This window comes from Alligator mississippiensis, chromosome 1, assembly GCF_030867095.1.
Source record: "Alligator mississippiensis isolate rAllMis1 chromosome 1, rAllMis1, whole genome shotgun sequence".
In the NCBI taxonomy this organism is placed as follows: domain Eukaryota; kingdom Metazoa; phylum Chordata; order Crocodylia; family Alligatoridae; genus Alligator; species Alligator mississippiensis.
The window spans coordinates 276,738,770-276,757,556 of NC_081824.1; the positions used below are offsets into that span (position 1 = coordinate 276,738,770).

General features: G+C 45.4%; 1 protein-coding gene across 13 annotated transcripts in view; it reads right to left on the reverse strand.

Moving 5' to 3' along the window:
• Positions 1-18,787, reverse strand: part of ROBO2 (roundabout guidance receptor 2) — a 666,866-nt gene that overhangs the window by 200,327 nt on the left and 447,752 nt on the right. For all 13 annotated transcript variants that reach the window (XM_059720636.1, XM_059720642.1, XM_059720638.1 and 10 more), the window contains exons 3-4: positions 10,338-10,495; positions 1,896-2,016 (exon numbers count right to left, since the gene is read on the reverse strand). In XM_059720636.1, the coding sequence (XP_059576619.1) occupies positions 1,896-2,016; positions 10,338-10,495 (279 nt within the window). The remainder of the gene's footprint in view (positions 1-1,895; positions 2,017-10,337; positions 10,496-18,787) is intronic.

Here is an 18,787-nt window from a genome sequence, read left to right on the forward strand (position 1 = left end):
CCATCTTTGCCTTCCATGGTACTACTGCTACAGCAAAAAGACTGGAAAACAAAATAGTCCTGAAAAGCTACAAAACTCTGGATGGCAAGGGAATTCTAAATACAGATTTCCTTATATAGACTAACTCAATTATGTGGGATTAAAACTTCTAATTTCATTTACCACTGACTTTGTACTGTACCAGGAAAATAGGCACAGACTGTACTTCACTGGTTGATTGCTATGATTATATCCTGTAGCAAATTTTCAGAATACTATGACCGACCACAAAACATTTTGCAGATTAAGGCAAACCTAATCCTTACAATGGCTCCACAGGATGAAACGTTGACATGCATATTTCACATCATTTTAGTCCTTATATTCGTTTCATTTAACAAATTATGGGATTTCTTAGGGCCTTTTCATTTTGGACTTAAATATGCTTAGTGTCTACAGGAAATGTTACCAAGGATTACCAGTATGCAAACTGATGAAGAAATGTTGCCTTGTCACTTTTACCTCTATATAAAGATATCACCTAAACCTCCTTTTTAATGGAGTTAACAATAATCCAATGCAAATATATTTTTTGCAAGGTGCATTAGTTCCATTGAGAAAGTTGTGTTTCTTCCACTATACAGTAAACGGAGTGAAAGTTTTGCAGTCCTACCCAATACTACCTAATGGGGCAAGTTTTCAGGTAGTCAGATTTACTAATAGGAACCTTTAATGCCCTTTAGAAGCTTATGACAATTTTTTCAAGGTGGACCATCATATTTTGACCTGTGTGTATGTGAACACAGGAGACTCGGGGCTTGGGGGTGGGGGGTTTGTTAGGCCACATTAAATACAAATATTCCAATTAGGAATGTATGTTCCATACTACAAACTAACATCCCATCAGACAAGATGCAACTTGTAAGTCAGATTCCCTTGGGGTATGGAGTTGTTCTCTATTGGTAGTCTTACTACAGAATAGAGACTCCATATTGTGTCAAAGGAATTGCCAGGTAGGAACATTATGGGGTGGGGGGGGGGGGCGTAGTTTGGGGTGGTGGTGAGAGAGTGTACATTTAAATTACTGATTTTTTCATCCTCCTGACTGGTGCCTACAGAAATGCTGTTAATAGTAGATAAAAGTACCACCTTACTTGTTATCCACTAGCAACTAGGTTGCATTTATCTCTAAACTCACTCTAGTACCTTTTCTCTACACTCTCCTCATGTGGGAAATGACCAAAAACAATTGCTTGCTTGACCATCAGAGTTTAGAAACTCCACCATCCAGTAAACTGATCAGCTTTTGATTCATTCAGCAGTACCAGGAACCAAAGTGAGGTCTGTGGCTTAAAGAATAAAATTGATTTTGCTGTCCTTTTAAAGAAGAATGTGAATAAAAATATCTGTATAGTTAAGAAGCTGATCTCATGAGTTTATCTACAGTCTTTGTACCAGTTGATCCAGCTCGTTTGTGCTCTGCTGTAAAGGCTTTGATCTCACAGCCCTTAAAGCAATAAGAAATTATTTAAACAGGCAATGCAGAAACAAGCCTCTGTCAAGTAGACACTGTTAACTGTATTAAAAGTGGCTCAATTATATTTGGTAATTTTGTAAGGGAGAGCATTATCTGCTGGATTAAGGTTTTTAAGTTTATGCATTTCACCAAGGACCTCCAAGTAGATTTAAATTATGCACTTGGAAAAAAATACTGGTTCTTCTCAGCTCTCTACTTATAAATTGCAACCTTTGAGACTTATGCCTCACAAAAAGCTATGAAATTCAGCTTGTACATAAGCAATTACATTGCATCTTGTTAACCTGATTTTGTCACATGCTTTGACAGCTCAGCCAGATCAATTCAGTATATTGCATTTGTAGTAAAAAAAAGAAAATGAAAGCCTAAGAAGTTTTACCAAAGACAGTGAGCTCTGCTGGATCGCTGTCTCGTTCGCCCACCATGTTTGTTCCAACACAAATGTATGTGCCCGCATCACTCTTTCTCGTATTTGAGATCATTAGTTTTCCTCCTCGTATCTGTTTGGAAAAAAGAAAATACATGGCTAGTCAGAACTAAAGGGAGACTCTGATAGAGAGCCCCATTTGTAGTTCGTTTAATTTTCTTTCTTTGGCTTCTTTTACTTAAAGATTATAATACCATCTCTTTGGTATTAAACCAGAGCCATTGTTACCTGCTTCTAAGGTATATTTTATCTTACTGAACTTTTTTGGCCTTGTCTCAGTCTTTTTTGTTTTGTTTTGTTTTTTATAATATACCCCTAAAGTTCCAAGTCATTATATTTCTTGCACTTCCTTTTGGTTTTGTGTATTGCCTGCCATTCTGGTATTGGTAGCCCTTAGTATTAGGTTTATTTTATACATTTATTTCAATACCTATTTAGTTCTTTTGTACTCTTTTATAGCAAAATTTTCTCTTCCAGTCCTGGCTACTGCAAAGGAGACTGAACTCGAAACCAGGTAACCACCCGCCCCAGCTCTTGAACTAATTGTGTTTTACTCTGAGAATATACAGTACACAGGGGGTGCATCTACCTGTGAAATTAACATGACATCATAAACTCCAGAGCACGGTTGAGCTGGAGTCAGCTTCCCCTGGGTGCAGCATCTACACATGCACCCAGGACCACAGCAACTTGATTTGGGGTGGAGCAGCCACAGGCTGGCAGGGGGCATAGAGCATAAGCCCTGGGCTCCAGGTCGTAGTGTCAGGTAGCAGAGGGGCTGGCAGAAGGCAGGGGTCTGGCCCTTAGCTGGCTGGGCTAACTGGGTGCAATTTGTGCCCAGTGGTCACCGTCTACATGTATGTTTAATCACACTTAATGACTCTGCCATAAAACAGCACTGTCCCCAACAGTAGAAACTTATAGTGGAGTTAATTAATTTACTGCACCCTAATATTGGCACGCGTGTAGATTGTGACGCTGTACTGCAGAGCTAATTAGTCTGCCCTGCAGTAATGGGCACATGTAGCTGCACCCAAGGAGAAGTTTAGTTAAAGGAAGGAGCACAGATCAGTTCAGCAGACTGCCAGCTAGTGGGATCATACATGGCTGCCAAAAGTTAGAACAGGATATAAGTTGCTTTAATGTACTTTAGTGCAAGAGCCATTATAAATCCAGACTCATATGTAGCCAACTCTCTGTCACTCTCAAATTCTAAACCTAGACTATCTGGACACATCCATACATGCAGCACGTGCCCTTGGCCCTTGCAGCAGCTCAAATAGGAGTGGCACAATTTGTGCCAGGGATTTTTGCCTCAGCGCACGTGCCTGGACATGAACTTTGGTGTGGGACAAGTTGTGTTACTTGGGGCAAAATGACCCTGTCCAGCTCCTCCCAGATCTGCACCCAGGGGAGCTAGAGGCTGGTCCCCAGGTGATGGCCCCAGCAGTATAAAAACCTGCCCTGGTGAGCAGCTCAGGGTTACTTGCCCTCAGGAGCTTCTGAGGCCCAGACACTTGGTATTTGGGGACACTACCTCTTGTGCCACCTGGACTGCTGAAGCAGCCCTAACATGGAGTGCCCCTGCACTTTCTACCCACTGCAGGAGTCTGGCAGTGGAAGCTGCTGTCTGGCTATGACCTGCTGCCACCTGCAACAGAATACACCCCCTTGGACTAAGGCTGCAACCCTGCCAGACCCGGATGGGGTGTCCCGGCTCTGCCATCCAGGAAGCTATCACCCAGAAGATGTGCTCCTTGTGATGGCCTACTTTGAACTGTCAAAGCATGTCCTCTTGGCCCCAAATGGTAGGGCTGTGCAAAGCTTCAGGTGGTGATTCAATTTGGAGATTTAGCCCAATTCAGTGGCTGAATCTCTGAATCCAAATTGAATCAGGGGACCAATTTACAGGTTTGAATCAATTCAAAGCTCTCTGAATCTTTTCCAAAGATTCAGAGAGCTTTGATAATTCGGGCAGTCCCTGGTGACTGCAGCAGGGAGCTGCAGCTGAACTCAGAGCTGGTAAGTACTAGGGGCGGGGGGGGGGCAGGGCAGAGGGGACCATGGGGGGGACCCCTGCCAGCCCCCCCGACTCCCGTCTGCTCCCCCAGCCCCTCCATGGCTGTCCCCACCCACCCCAGCTCCTGGTACTTAAAAAAAAAACCTGGGAAAAAAAAGCCAAGAAAATCCCTGGGGGACACTGCTCCTGCAGCAGCCTTGGGGCTTTGGGGGCTCGTGCAGAACCCTGAATGTGGTGCGGGGCAGCGGGGATCACCCCCCACTGGCAGGAGTGGTGAGTCCAGGGTTTTATCAGGTTTTTTTTCCTTAAAGGGCTGGAGCTGGCCCGGGTGGGACACCTGCAGGAGAGCTGGAGGAGTGGTGGGAGTTGGGGGGCTCATGCAGAGCCCCCCAATGCAGTGTGGGACAGTGGGGGGGGGGGCAGCAGGGTTTGCCCCCCCTGCCTGGCAGCACCCAGCGAGCGGGGCTATTTTTTTTAACAAGTGCTGGGAGCTGGGGCAGCCATTGCCAGGCTAGGAGAGAGGCAGGGGATGGGCCTGGATGCTGATTCAGAGATTTGGTAGCAGCTGACTCTCCAAATCAGATTTGGGGGTGGGTGTAGGGTTTGTGGGGGTGAGGTCTGTAGGGCTATGGGGCTTGTGCAGGGGTTTGGAGTTTGTGGCCAAGTGTGTGGGTGAGGCGTCTGTGGGGGTGGCTTGGGGTTGTGTGTGTTGTGTGTGGATTGTGGGGGGACTGTGGTTGTGGGAGGGCTGTATAGGGGAACTGCTCAGGAGGGGTGGGTGCCTTGCCCCCCCATAGGGTGCAGTACCCCTGCACAGCACCCTCTGCAGGTCCAGAGCCCCCCTACAGGGCACACGCCCCCCCTGCACAGCACACATGCCCCTTCACTGAGCCTACATGTGTCCCCCACAGGGCCCTCATGAACCCCTGCAGGGCCCACATGCCCCTCGCCCCCCCACAGGGCCCACAGCTCCCCCACCCCCAATCCCACAGCAGCAGCAGTCAAGGGCACTTGGAGCCTTCTGGCACAGCCTCCTGCCACGCAGGGCAGCATGGCTCATCCCCGGCTGCCTGGCACACTGTTAGGACTGTCCAAAATAGCTGTTTCATTTCATTTTGGATTCGGCAGTTCAGAGGGACAGTGATTCATTTTGGTGTTTTGAATCACTATCCCATTTCGTTTCTGCTGAAACTGTTTCAGTGCTGTTTCAGAATTTCGATGGTGTTTCGGTCATAGTCCATTATGGGGAATCACAAAACTGCCTATAACTTTGTAATTTCTTGCCTGATTCAGATGAAACTTGCTAGCTTCTTCTAAGGCCATGAAGCCTGCTAAGTTTCAAGGAGATAGGTGCAGGGGTTTCTGGGAAACTGTATCTCAAACTGTTCAAAGCAAAACTTGTGACATATGTATGTGAAGGCAGAGTGGGATGAAAACTGCAGGGATGGTAGCCTCTGCTGAGGCCATGAAGCCTGCCAGCTTCCAAGGAGCTAGATGCAGGGGTTTCTGGGAAACTGTACCTGAAACTACTGACAAGAAAAACTCATGATGTGTGTGTGTAAAGTGCAGCAAGGTGAAAACTGCAGGGATAGTAGCCCCTTATGTGGCCATAAAGCCTGCCAAGTTTCAAGTAGATAGGTGTCCCTCCCCCAGAGCACTGGGATTGGAAGGGACCTCAGGGACAGATCATTATCACTGGCCAGCTACAGATGTCAATATCAGAAGAGTTCTTCCTGCCCTGCCTTCCCCTCCCTCTTAGTTTCTCTTTCCATAGATTCATAGATGTTAGGGTCGGAAGGGACCTCAATAGATCATCAAGTCCGACCCCCTGCATAAGCAGGAAAGAGTGCTGGGTCTAAATGACCCCAGCTAGATACTCGTCTAACCTCCTCTTGAAGACCCCCAGGGTAGGGGAGAGCACCACCTCCCTTGGGAGCCCGTTCCAGACCTTGGCCACTCGAACTGTGAAGAAGTTCTTCCTAATGTCCAGTCTAAATCTGCTCTCTGCTAGCTTGTGGCCATTGTTTCTTGTAACCCCGGGGGCGCCTTGGTGAATAAATCCTCACCAATTCCCTTCTGTGCCCCCGTGATGAACTTATAGGCAGCCACAAGGTCGCCTCTCAACCTTCTCTTGCGGAGGCTGAAAAGGTCCAGTTTCTCTAGTCTCTCCTCGTAGGGCTTGGTCTGCAGGCCCTTGACCATACGAGTTGCCCTTCTCTGGACCCTCTCCAGGTTATCCGCATCCTTCTTGAAGTGTGGCGCCCAGAATTGCACGCAGTACTCCAACTGTGGTCTGACCAACGCCCTATAGAGGGGAAGTATCAACTCCCTGGACCTATTTGTCATGCATCTGCTGATGCACGATAAAGTGCCATTGGCTTTTCTGATGGCTTCGTCACACTGCCGGCTCATGTTCAACTTGGAGTCCACTAGGACTCCAAGATCCCTTTCCACCTCCGTGCCACCCAGCAGGTCATTCCCTAGGCTGTAGGTGTGCTGGACATTTTTCCTCCCTAGGTGCAGCACTTTGCATTTCTCCTTGTTGAACTGCATCCTGTTGTTTTCTGCCCACTTGTCCAACCTATCCAGGTCTGCCTGCAGCTGTTCCCTGCCCTCCGGCGTGTCCACTTCTCCCCATAGCTTTGTGTCATCTGCAAACTTGGACAGAGTACATTTCACTCCCACGTCCAAGTCGCTGATGAAGACATTAAAGAATATCGGTCCAAGGACCGAACCCTGTGGGACCCCACTGCCCACACCCTTCCAGGTCGAGACCGACCCATCTACCACGACTCTTTGGGTGCGACCCTCTAGCCAATTCGCCACCCACCGGACTGTGCAGTCATCCACATCACAGCCTCTTAATTTGTTCACCAGTATGGGGTGGGATACCGTATCGAAGGCCTTCCTGAAGTCCAGGTATACGACATCCACCCCTCCTCCTGTGTCCAGGCGTTTTGTAACCTGGTCATAGAAAGAGACTAGGTTGGTCAGGCACGATCTGCCCGCCACAAACCCATGCTGGTTTCCCCTCAGCATAATTTGTCCTGCCGGGCTCTCACAAATGTGAGCCTTGATAATTTTTTCAAATACTTTACCAAGGATGGAGGTGAGACTGACCGGCCTATAGTTGCCCGGGTCCTCCTTCCTCCCCTTTTTGAAAATGGGGACCACGTTAGCCCTTTTCCAGTCCTCCGGGACTTGGCCCGTGCGCCACGAGCGTTCGAATATTCCCGCCAGTGGCTCTGCAATGATGCCGGCCAGTGCCTTCAGCACCCTCGGATGGAGCCCATCCGGTCCTGCCGATTTAAAGGCATCCAGTTCTTCCAAATGACTCTGCACCACCTCAGGAACTACGTATGGAAGTCTGGCACCTTGCTGCTGCCTCTCTACAACCCCAGTGAGAGACTTGTCGTGCCCCTCGCTTAGGAACACTGAGGCAAAGAACTCGTTGAGGAGTTCAGCCTTGTCCCCTCTATCTGTCACCAATTGCTTCTGCCCATTTAGCAGGGGTCCTATTTCTCCCTGGGCCTTCCTTTTACTCCCTATGTATCTAAAAAACAATTTCTTGTTGTCCTTTACTTGGGTTGCCATCCTCAGCTCCATGGTAGCTTTGGCCCGCCTAACTGCCTCCCTACAAGCACGAGCAGAGGAGGTATATTCATCTTTAGTGATCTCACCCTGTTTCCACTTTTTATGTGCTCCCCTTTTGGCCCTTAGGCTGCCCTGGATTTCTCTGGTCAGCCATGGAAGCCTCCTGGCCCCTTTCCCTCTTTTGCCTCGCTCGGGGATCGTCTTGCTTTGTGCCCAAAGGATCGTTTCCTTTAGGCACAGCCACCCTTCTTGGGCACCCATCCCATCAAAACTCCTACTCTGCAGTGCTTCCTTGACTAATCGCCTGAGTGCAATGAGATCAGCTTTCCTAAAGTCTACCACTTTCACCCTACTAGTTACCTTACCCACTCGCCGTCTTATGTTGAATTCTATCATAAGGTGATCACTGTCTCCCAGATAGCTACCGATTTGGAGGTCCCCTATCATGTCATCTCCCGTTGCCAATACCAGATCCAGTATGGCATTCCCCCTAGTGGGACCATACACCTCCTGTGTCAGGTGGAGGTCCTGTACACAAGTTAGAAACCTGCGTGAGCGATGGGACCTTGCTGTCTGCGTCTCCCAGCAGATGTCCGGGTAGTTTAGGTCCCCCATGACTACCGCCTCTTTAGCTTTTATGGTCTCCGAGAGTTGCCTCAGAAGCCCCGCATCTATTTCTTCCCCTTGGTGTGGAGGTCTGTAACAGACCCCTACCACCAAATCCCTTTCTCCTTGCCCCCCATGTAGCCTAACCCACAATCCTTCTACTTCCTCAGCCTCGGATTCTGTCTTGATGAGGGTTGATGTATATTGCTCACTGACATAAAGTGCAACCCCCCCCCTTTCTTCCCCGACCTGTCCTTTCTGTACAATCTATAGCCCTCAAGCCTGCAAGGCCTGCAAGCCCGCCTCTGAAATACCCTGAAACAGCTCCAAAACATTTCAGAAACATCTGAATCATTTCAGAAAATTTCTGGAACATTTCGGATGGCCAATTTCATTTCAGAGATGTTTTGGAGCCTTGTGTTTCATTTAGGATTCGGTGTTCCAACCGTTGAAATATCCAAATCTGAAATAAAATGAAATGAAATGAAATGAAATGAAATGAAATGGAGTGGCTGCTGAAATTCCTACTGCCTGTGCCACACCACATGGGCTCGACCCAGCTTGGTGCAGGACCATGTGCTTTCAGGCAGCTCCGGGCTGCTCAGGAAGTCACCCGGGGCCCAGTGCTGCTTGCAGGGACCACCTGTCATGCCAGGCTGGGTCTTGCGTGTACAGGCTCAGCGCACCGTCAGGGCAGGCTGCTTCTGTGGAGGCAGGACCCAGCCTGGTGCGACATGAGGTCCCTGCAAGTGGCGGTGGACCCTGGGTCACAGCCCAAGAGACCCAGAGCTGCCTGAAGGCACGCGGCCCCGCGCTGAGCCAGGCTGGGCCTATGCGATGTCGCACAGGCAGCGCCAGATGCCGGGCAGCTGGGACCAAGCTGCACTGCCCTTCACTACAGGAGGCTGTTCAAGGAGGGTCCCGAGCACCCCAATAACTACTGTGGGGGCTGTGGGCCATGTGGAGGAGGGCCATGTGCCCTGTGGGGGAGGGGGGGGCCTGTGGGCCATGTGATGGGTAGGCGGGGGGACCCACCCCTCCTGGGCAGCCCCTCCACAGTCCTCCACACCCTCACAGCACCCCCTCCACCATCCCAGTCCCCCCCACCCTCTACTTAATTGTAACAGAGCCTGGGTCCAGGTTGCTGCAGCCTGCACCACTCCTTGCCCTGCACTGGCAGGCAGTGTGCTGCAGCACTGGGGCAAGGGGCAGGGATAGAGATGCTCTGGCCAAATACCAGAGCATGTCTTTGGACCCCAGCCTCTGGTTGCCTGATGGCATGGTCCTGGACCATGCCTTGCCCTGCTTTTTTCTGGGGGAGTGGCAGGGGGTTGATACCTGGATAATGCCATGACGTTTAGAGTACTGTGCTGGGAAGTTCAAGAGATAAAGTCACAAACGCTCTCTAGGTGAGGGAGTCCTAGAACCTGTATCTTCTACTTCCTGGGTGAGTGCCATAATCATTTTGCAAATGGGGATAAAGCATAGGAGGGTAGCTTCCCTTTTTTCCTCAGACTTATGGTCAGGTAAGCATGTACATGTCCAAACAGTAAATAGCTACTTGAGCATGTTGACTGAGGAACAGACTTGGAAATCCTGTAGTTCCAGAATTGCAGGTGCTAAACTGTGGCCCATATAGGTCCAATTTGAATTTTAACATTTAATGTCCTTATTTCTTCACTGAGATCTATGAGAGGCATATGCACTTAATGCCTCCCTGTGGCTCCAGTACCACAAATAGGCATCCACAAAGACACCAAGATCCATTCTCTATGGATTTAAATGGAGGATGGGAATCCACAAATATTATGAATAAGCTATACAAGGAATTATGTGTCTTCGTGTTAATGAGGAGAGCCACTAGTTCAGGCAGTAAGGCTATAGACTGAAAGGATGTGGGTTTGATCCCAGGTGAAAGCAGTGGGTTTCCACTCATTGCTGTTTCTTCCAGTATAGCCATGAGGCTACTCAACCTCCTATCTCATGGGTACCAGGAGGTTTACCAGGTGGTGCTGACTACATCACCTCCTTCTTCTGCCAAGGTTAAAGAAATAATGGAACACTGCCACAGTAGTCTGTCAAATGGAGACCTCTACCTTCATATTGATGAGACATCTCATTTGTGAAGGTGTTGTTAAGAGTTATCTTTAAGTGGCCATTTCAGTGGTACTTACACTGATCCTCTCATCCCTGTCATCAATGCGGATTTTGTCCTTTTTCCAGTAGATAGTGGGCTCAGGATGTCCTCGAGGAGGCTGACACTCCAAAATGGCTGGTTCTCCAGCTGCCACCACAACATCAGTGGGGTTTTGGCGGAAGTCATCCCGTAGTACTGTTGCAAAAAACAAGGAAAAGACAACGCAACAAGTCATTAGAATTTGGAATATTCATAAAAGCAAAAACAGCAGTGTCTTTTTTTAACATAGAAGTAGACTCAAGCATTATTCAAGTGATGGCTTTGTATGTTTTGTTCACTAAAAACAAGTTTTTGCTCATACTCAGTGGGTGGCTATAGACATGGTCTATAGACATGGACATTATTTGTCTAAAGTTTCTAAAGGTAAGTGCATGGCTCCTCATTTAAATGCCTAAAGATCCATATAACATTGTTCTTTTTACCCAAGTTCAGATACTTCTGCCAAATGACATCTGGCCAATATGGTGCTCTTAGGTGAAATATCTCTTGTAGCAGCATGACTAGTTTGATGTTAAATGCTTTCCATTAAAAAGAAAAAAAACAACAAAAAAACAGTGCCAGAACTTAGATGAAAATCTGGCATGCCTGGCTCCTCAGTTGGCATCTATCTCAGTAGTGTTCAAATGATGTTGTAGAAGTGAAGGTCCAGGAAATGTACGGGAAAGAGGGGGTTATATCTTTTATTGGACCACCTGCATAAGTGTTAGGGCTGTACAAAACTTCAGTCACTGATTTGATTGGGCAGAGATTCGGCCTGATTCAGCAGTTGAATCTCTGAATCCAAATCGAATCAGGAGACCCTCTAATGTCTCCAAATCAAATGGAACCCACTGGATTGATTCGGAGATATTCAATGATTTGGACATAGATGCAGCTTTAAATGTTTTTTCTACATACCTCAAGATACCAGGCAGCTCATGAACACTGAGATGGGGGGGCGGATGGAGTATCCCATGGGAGTGTGGGGAGTCCACAGCGTGCTCAGTAGTGGACCTGGAAGTGGACCAGAAGCACATCTGGGTCCACTGTGGAGTGTACAGGAGTCCCTCGCCACCACGCCCCGGCTTGGTGACTGGTGCCTCCTGGGCCTGGCGAGGCACCTGGGGTCCCCCTGTGGCTGATTGCCGAGCTGGGGGTGGGTCTGCAGCCGAGCACACAGGGGCCTCCCCATGCTCCTGTAGGACACTCCATCTACCCCACCATCTCAGTGTTCATGAGCCATACCTGGTACCTCGAGGTATGTAGTAAAAACATTTAAAGCTGTGTCTATGGATGAATTGCTGATTCTCCAAATCAGCATCCAATCTTCAGATTTGGCCGAATTGAATCAGGACAGTAATCGAATCACTGCCCCCCCGAATTGGGCCGAATCTGAATTGAATAAGGCCCGCTTCGCACACCCCTAATAGGTGTGTATACTTGAGGAAGAATACCTTCTACCCAAAAGCTTGTCTGAAATCTCTCCTAAGCAGTTAGTCCAATAAAAGATATCACCCTTCAAAATCCTTACCTCTCACCTATCTCAGTAGTGCCTTTTACACTGCTGGTTGCATGATATGATTCTATATGTGAAACAATTGCAGGGTTTACCTTTTTTATGGGATGGTTATTTATATGATCAAACTGGTGCTGAATGATCTGTGGTTTTGAAAGATGACAAAGAGGTTGAACTGATGTACTGTGTTCTACCAGTGCACCTGCTTCTTCTGCTCTTTCGATATTCTTGCAGCCCTGACCAGTCCTGTCCCACAATGCCTCAAGCAAAAAGCATATAAATCGCCAAGCTGTTTGAAAACTAAATTAGGTAACACATGCTAGCTTCTTATGTAAATCATGCTGCTGTAAAGAGGGATTAGGGCCAGCGGCTGGCTTCAGTGTGCTGAAATGATATCCACTTCATCGTTATTCTTCCATGTGTGTCCTAGTCTCTAGGTTAATTGACATTCTTATAAACATAAAACTGAAAATAGCTCTAGATGAGCTACTGAAATAGAATTTAGGGCATTTCCCTTCCTTGAATTTCAGCTACGTATGGCTTTCATTACAGCTCTAACACAGTTCTCGCCCTTAATGGAACTAAGGCCCTCTGAGAAATTAGAAAACACTGTATCCTTGTGAAGGGGCAGTCAGGAAGAGTTCAGCAGAAATTGTTCACTCTCATCTTATAAGCAGAGTTAATTTACTGCCTTCACTGTTAATAAAATGTGCTCCATTTTAACATTTTGAACTGCATGTTTTCAGTTCTGTTCTGTTACAGGCAAGAAGAAAAAAAAGATTTATATGCACAAGGATTAGTCTCTTAATAAGATGAGGTGAATGTGTATATAAACATAGCTACGGGTTTACCAGTTTGACTTATACAGGTAAATCCCAAAGGGAGCAGCAATTAATTGAAGGTTAATTCATTTCATAACACAAAACAAATGACTGGTTAAGTCCTTTTTAGAAGCACAAAATAGAATGATGGAAGTAGCTGGCAACAAACAGCATTCTGGCAAGGACTCAGCCATTTTCCAAAACAGCACATCTGGTAGACTGAAGGGTCCTGTTTAGTACCATTTTCCCAACAAATGACTGGCCAAAAGCCTCAATCTAAAAAATACGTCTGATTAATATGAATCTCTCATGTGTTCTCAAATTTTGATCCATAACATTCAAAATAACAGGAAACTGTGTTTGAGATGAAACAATGTGAAGTCTGTAACCCATGATACAGAAACACCACAGTGAAGATCACAGGTTGCTAACAGTCTGGCACCACAACATGTGTTTGTCAAATACTATTAAAATAGAGTATTTTGCAAAGGAAGTGAAAGAAACCGTATCACTGCCATTTCATGGGAGAGGCCAGAAAAGGAATCTTCAAAACTAACCAATTCTGGAAGTCTGGAAGTGTCATATCTACAAGATCTGGGGGGAAAGAAATGTTTCTAAAGGGTGAAATATCCTCTCACACACAACTGACAAACCTGGCCAAGCATCAACTGCTTCTGAAACAAAAACTGCTCAGCAACTGACATTAATCCCATTTGAAAAAAAGGACTGTTGATTAATGTCAGATACTCTTATTGTCATTACATATGCTATCAAATTTTAAAAGTTACAAATCCCCTGGTTCTCTGTTACAGTAATAGTCCATTTATGCAGCTCCCGTGGACACCAAAAAGTTTCCATGGGTATAAAAAAGATTTGTGTTTGGAGAGGGATCAGCTGTGTCAGCTTATGTCCTGGCATAGCTGATCTGCTTCACTGGCATCTACAGACATGGCTGGGACCATTGTCATGTATGGCCAGCCACTTGATGCTTCCAGGACTTCAAGGGCCTGATCCTGCAAGACCATTGCTATGGATGCTGCACCTTTACTCAGTGTGCAGCAGCATGATACGCAGGCCATGGGAATTCACTTCAGAGGGATTCCCACATGTGCATCTGCAAGCCCAGAGATGGGAACATCCCACTGGGCTCCCATATTTGTGCTTGCAGATGTGCACTCTGAGAATTGCCCTACAGAGGGATTTCCAGGGTGCACAGGATTGAGCCTCTGAAGCCCCAGGAGCACCTGCCTGGGGCAGCTGGAGAGAACGGGCAGCCCACAGCCTGCCTGCTCTCTCCCACCATAAGCAAACAGACATTGGCCACGAGAAGGTGGTACAAACTATAACGAAGAATCATCACAAATTTGGGCATTTTTGATGTGGCAAAAGGCTAAGACGTGTTTCCCTGGGTTCTGTACAGCCATAAAAATTTTCATGGCAGCACAAAGGGGATGTCTGTTTGCAGCCCATATAATCTGACAGCTTTATACCACCCAGTTCCTGGTACAGGAGTTGAGAATAAAAGGATGGTTTGAGCACTGTTGCACTGCATTTTCAGCCCCCTGAATAGCCTTTAAGGTCAGAGGGGAAAAAACCTTAAGTTAAAGGAGCATTAAGGTTTATGCCAGGAGCTGTGTAGGGCTTCAACTAACCTAAGAGTAAGGGTGGAAAAATGTGATTTGAACTCCCCATTTTCCCTTTACCCACACACACTTTAAAATGTGACTCTAGTTGGGCACCTCCAGGAATGCCTATATTTTGGGGAGGAGTGATGGAGAAGAGAGAAGTAGAAAAGGAATAAGGTGTGGGGACTGAAAAGATTAATAATTCAGAAATCAAGGAGAAGAGGGAGATAAAAACAGTAAGAGAAGAAGAGTATAAGGAAAGGAAAGGAAAGGAAAGGATGAGAATAAATTAATGATGAACACAAGGATAGGGTAAAATATGGCATTGATATGTACAGAGGGCACAAGGTTCCACTTGGGAAGAATGTGTAAGTACTCCCTCGTGCAGTAAAAAATGGCTATATATAAAGCACAGACATGAATCAAATCAGCATGTCTATCCAAGGCATTTCCAAATATGTCCCTTCTGAGAGATAAGAGGTCTTTCTGAGGCAGCAATTTTAGGATGATAACTTTAAAGTCCCAGTATCCTAACAGCAGAGAGAGACTAAGCGCAAGAATCAACAGAAGAAAGAAGCATCAGCTGAAAGTTGAGTTCACACTTATTAGCAGGGCAAATGGAAAAGTTCCAGCACAGCTCAGTGCATTCACCATGTCTAATAGCACAATGGCCTGTGAAAACAGAAAAACAGGTGAGAGCTGCAGAGTAGTTTTCAGCAAATTAGCCACAATTCCTTCATACCTTCAAGAGACTATTCGTGTTTTTGAACAGAAGACCATCTTTGGACATATACAGGAGCCCTTTTGCTCATTCCAGAGCTCCGCCTGTCAGACAGGCTCTGAATTTTGGCTCTTTAAAAAATGCAAAGATAAGTGGTGAAGAGCTGGATCATACCCCTTGATCCTGCTTTCCCTTTTTGCTCTCCTTTCGTGCTCTAACCATTATCTGACTCCAGCTTGGCACCTAACACGGGGTCTGCCACAGCTTGTATATCAGCTTGTAGTGCTATTCTGTTTCGCAAAGGATGTGAGGAGCAACATAGCCAACATCCTGCCTCATGTGACTCTGTATGTAGTACAACCTTCCTCCTGCACCTGATCTATGCAGGGAGCAAGACTCTTGAGGGCCACTTCGAAACTTAGATGTCAGTTATGGCAGAGCAAAGCAGTGCCACACCATCCTGCCAACCTGAACTCGGCGCATACACCTCTGAGATTCAGCAACTTGTGCCTGGCATTTTACTTCAGCACCACCAAGCAGAAAGTGTACTGCTTTGAAAGCAGGTGGGGGATTTGATAGTTGAAAAGGATGCACACACTGTACATATAGTTTATGAGGGAGCTGTGGACAAAAGTTAATTAAAGTTTGATCAGACTCTCTGCAGCTCTAATGTACTGTTGCCTCCAACGCTGCTCAAACAAGATAAATGTCTGTGAAGTATCATATCGTGTTTGAAGTTCTGAATGGCAAACTTGGGAAGTATTCACAAGTATATTAACTGGCAGCAACTACGTCTACATGTTAAGATAAACACTCACAGGCAATGCACCTGCTTGAGCAGAAAAAAAAAAAGCCTTGCTACCAAGGCAACTGCTTACCAGCACCTGCCAGCTTAGGCCCAAATCCAGGTCCTGGTCAAACTGATGCCCATAAACTCAGGGAATTATATAGAAACTGAATTAATTTCCTCAATCAGGGTTCCAGCAATTTGTTTAAAAGAGCTGAAGATAAAACACCAAAGTTTTATAGGGGAGGAGCGGCGGGGTCAAAATTATTCTAAGCTAGATATCTGTGCCTTAATCCTACTTTCCACTATATCAGCTCTCAGGTCCTTAGGAAAAAAAAAAAACCCAAAACATTTTTATAGGATTTACATTTACATGATGATTACAAATAACCATCTGTCTGCTTCTAGTTTTTCAATCTGGTCCATGTCCCATGAGCCCCCAGCCTATGGTCAAAGCAGCTAAGCTGGAAGGAAGAAGTACAGGCCTGTCAGGAGGCTTGGAATAATTGCATTCTTTTCCCACCAGCACTTGACTCTCTCCCTTCCCCCTCCACCCCTACAATGAACATCTGAGACTATTTGCAACAAAAAAAACCCCAAAACAAAACAAAGAAATATGTCTATAATTCTTCTCCCCCTCTCAATAAATGATACTCTGTTAAAATACAGCTACATCTGTCATATTCACTAGAGGGTATATAAACAGCTATCAAGTAAATATTAATGTGCTGTGGCAGCTTGGGGCCTGGTAATTTATCTTGTCCCTCCCATTTTATTTGTGCTTATCTGAAATTTAAAGATTTCATACCACCACCCTGCTGAAAACATGACACGTAGGTAGGTCTCTTGATCTAAGACAGTGTCTCACAGGCATTTTACCAAATCAGGCAATTCCACACTCTTCTCAGCCCACTCCATCACTGCGTTGGCATTTTTCTCATATAAAATATGCTGATACATACAATCAACATGAATTATAATGCGAAATAACTGCCAGATGTCATGAGTTATAAACTCAACAGATTAAAGATTATTACGCATTAGGCAGTGTACATTACAGAGGGTGTCCCACACTTTTGTTTTATTTATTACATAGTGACATGGCCTGAGAGCCTTCTGACATAGCCTGATAAAATGGGAATGGGGAAAGGATGGGAGAAGGGGTCATGACCAACCTTCTTTTTGAAGGATGTTGCACCTTTTTGAGGCTGCAGCTAGTTGACATATTTGCTTTTGATACTGTCTCTGATGTACTTAGTTCAGGAAAGTGTCAAAACTACAGGCGAGGAACAGTGCTCCTACCCATCCTTCTAGCACTGTATTACTTCTGTCTTTGTATGGGCTCAGATGCACATAGCACTTTTTCCTTAAAGAGGTTTGGCTACCCGTACTTCAGAGAAATTTTGGAAAACATGCTGTCAGAAGCACTTCTACCTATTCTTTTTAATTTCTTAATGTCTTTCTCTTCCTTCCTTCTGCTATCGATAGAGATGTTATTGGGGCACCACTTAGCTATACCATAGACACAAGCTTTGATTCTTGCAGGTCTAAAATTAGGCACAAAAATCATTGGCTTGATTTTTAAAGGTGATGAACATCCTCTAAAATTTAATATTTTATTGCTAGGACCGCAGGAAATGTCAGTAAGGGACAGAGGTGAAGTGGGCTATGTGCATGAAACCTGGGATTGTTGTTCATTAAAATCACCTGTTTCCCTTCTGAAACTATTACCTTAACATGAATGCCGTCATTTTTTAAATCATTTTAACCTACCCAAATTCTCAGGGGATGTATCTGTATTTTTTATTATATAAAAAATAGAAGGAAATTAATTTAAAAGTAACATGCTTTTTGGCTTTAACCCTAAGGGAGGACCAACATGCAATTGAAAAAAATACCTTGCACTGATTCTAGCTTCACATATTAGACCCCACATAGCAATGCTGTCGCAATTTTAGAATTCAGACCTCCTACTGCATATTGATTTCTAAGCTCCCATATAAGAGAAACTCACTTGTAAACAGAGAACATATAAAATATGTTTATCCAGAGCCTGAGTTGTAAATACAGTATTCCTCATGAAGTGGCTGCAGTATAAAAAGAATCCGGGGGCAGAGACCATTATCAAATGCCAAAGATACTTTGACAAATTCCTGCTAAGGACAATAGGAATAGGGTTCAGTAAAAAACATTATGAAACAGTATTTGGTTCAGGGTTAGGGCAGACGTTACTCTCTACCTATTAACTAGCTTCTTAAACAAAGGTACCACACTCTCCTGATCTTTCTCCTTCTTTATTTACAGCATGTACTGGAGACATTATTTACACCACAGGGTCAGGCTTTGAAATCTGTCATCAATAGTGAACCCATCTTGAGGACTCCTTTAACTTATTTTCTCTGTTACACGATGATATAGACACAAAACTGTGTTTGTTATTGCCTGCTTTTGATTTTCCCTGTGCTGGTGTTGCACTAGATTAAATGCATGTAGTATAGCTTGATCCGTGCATGCACGTGCTACTGAAACAAACTGTATAATGTCCTTGTGATTCATTGTGTTCAAGTAAATGCAAACTGACATCTCCATATTTTCTGTGAAAAAATTTATTTGACTACTGGATGACAAAGAGTGAGGTTATTCTAATCCAGAATGTAACATATTTTTGTTTAAGTTTCCTTATTGAAGACAAAGTTTTATCACCCATCCACATTGTACTTTAGTCCCAATAACCTTCTCTTTTTTCATACTCCTAATGAATTCTGAATGCAGCAGTTAACATTCAGCAATCTCATTACCCATCTACCATAAATCTTCAAAAGCATCTGTCTGCTTGTTTTGACATCCAAGCAAGGCAAAGGGAAGCAATATCCAAGCATTTTTTTATGAATGCAGAATTTCCTGAAGACCGAATATAAAATATTCCAGAAATCCAAGATTACATTTGTGACAGAGAGTGCAAGGTTATCTTGTGATTT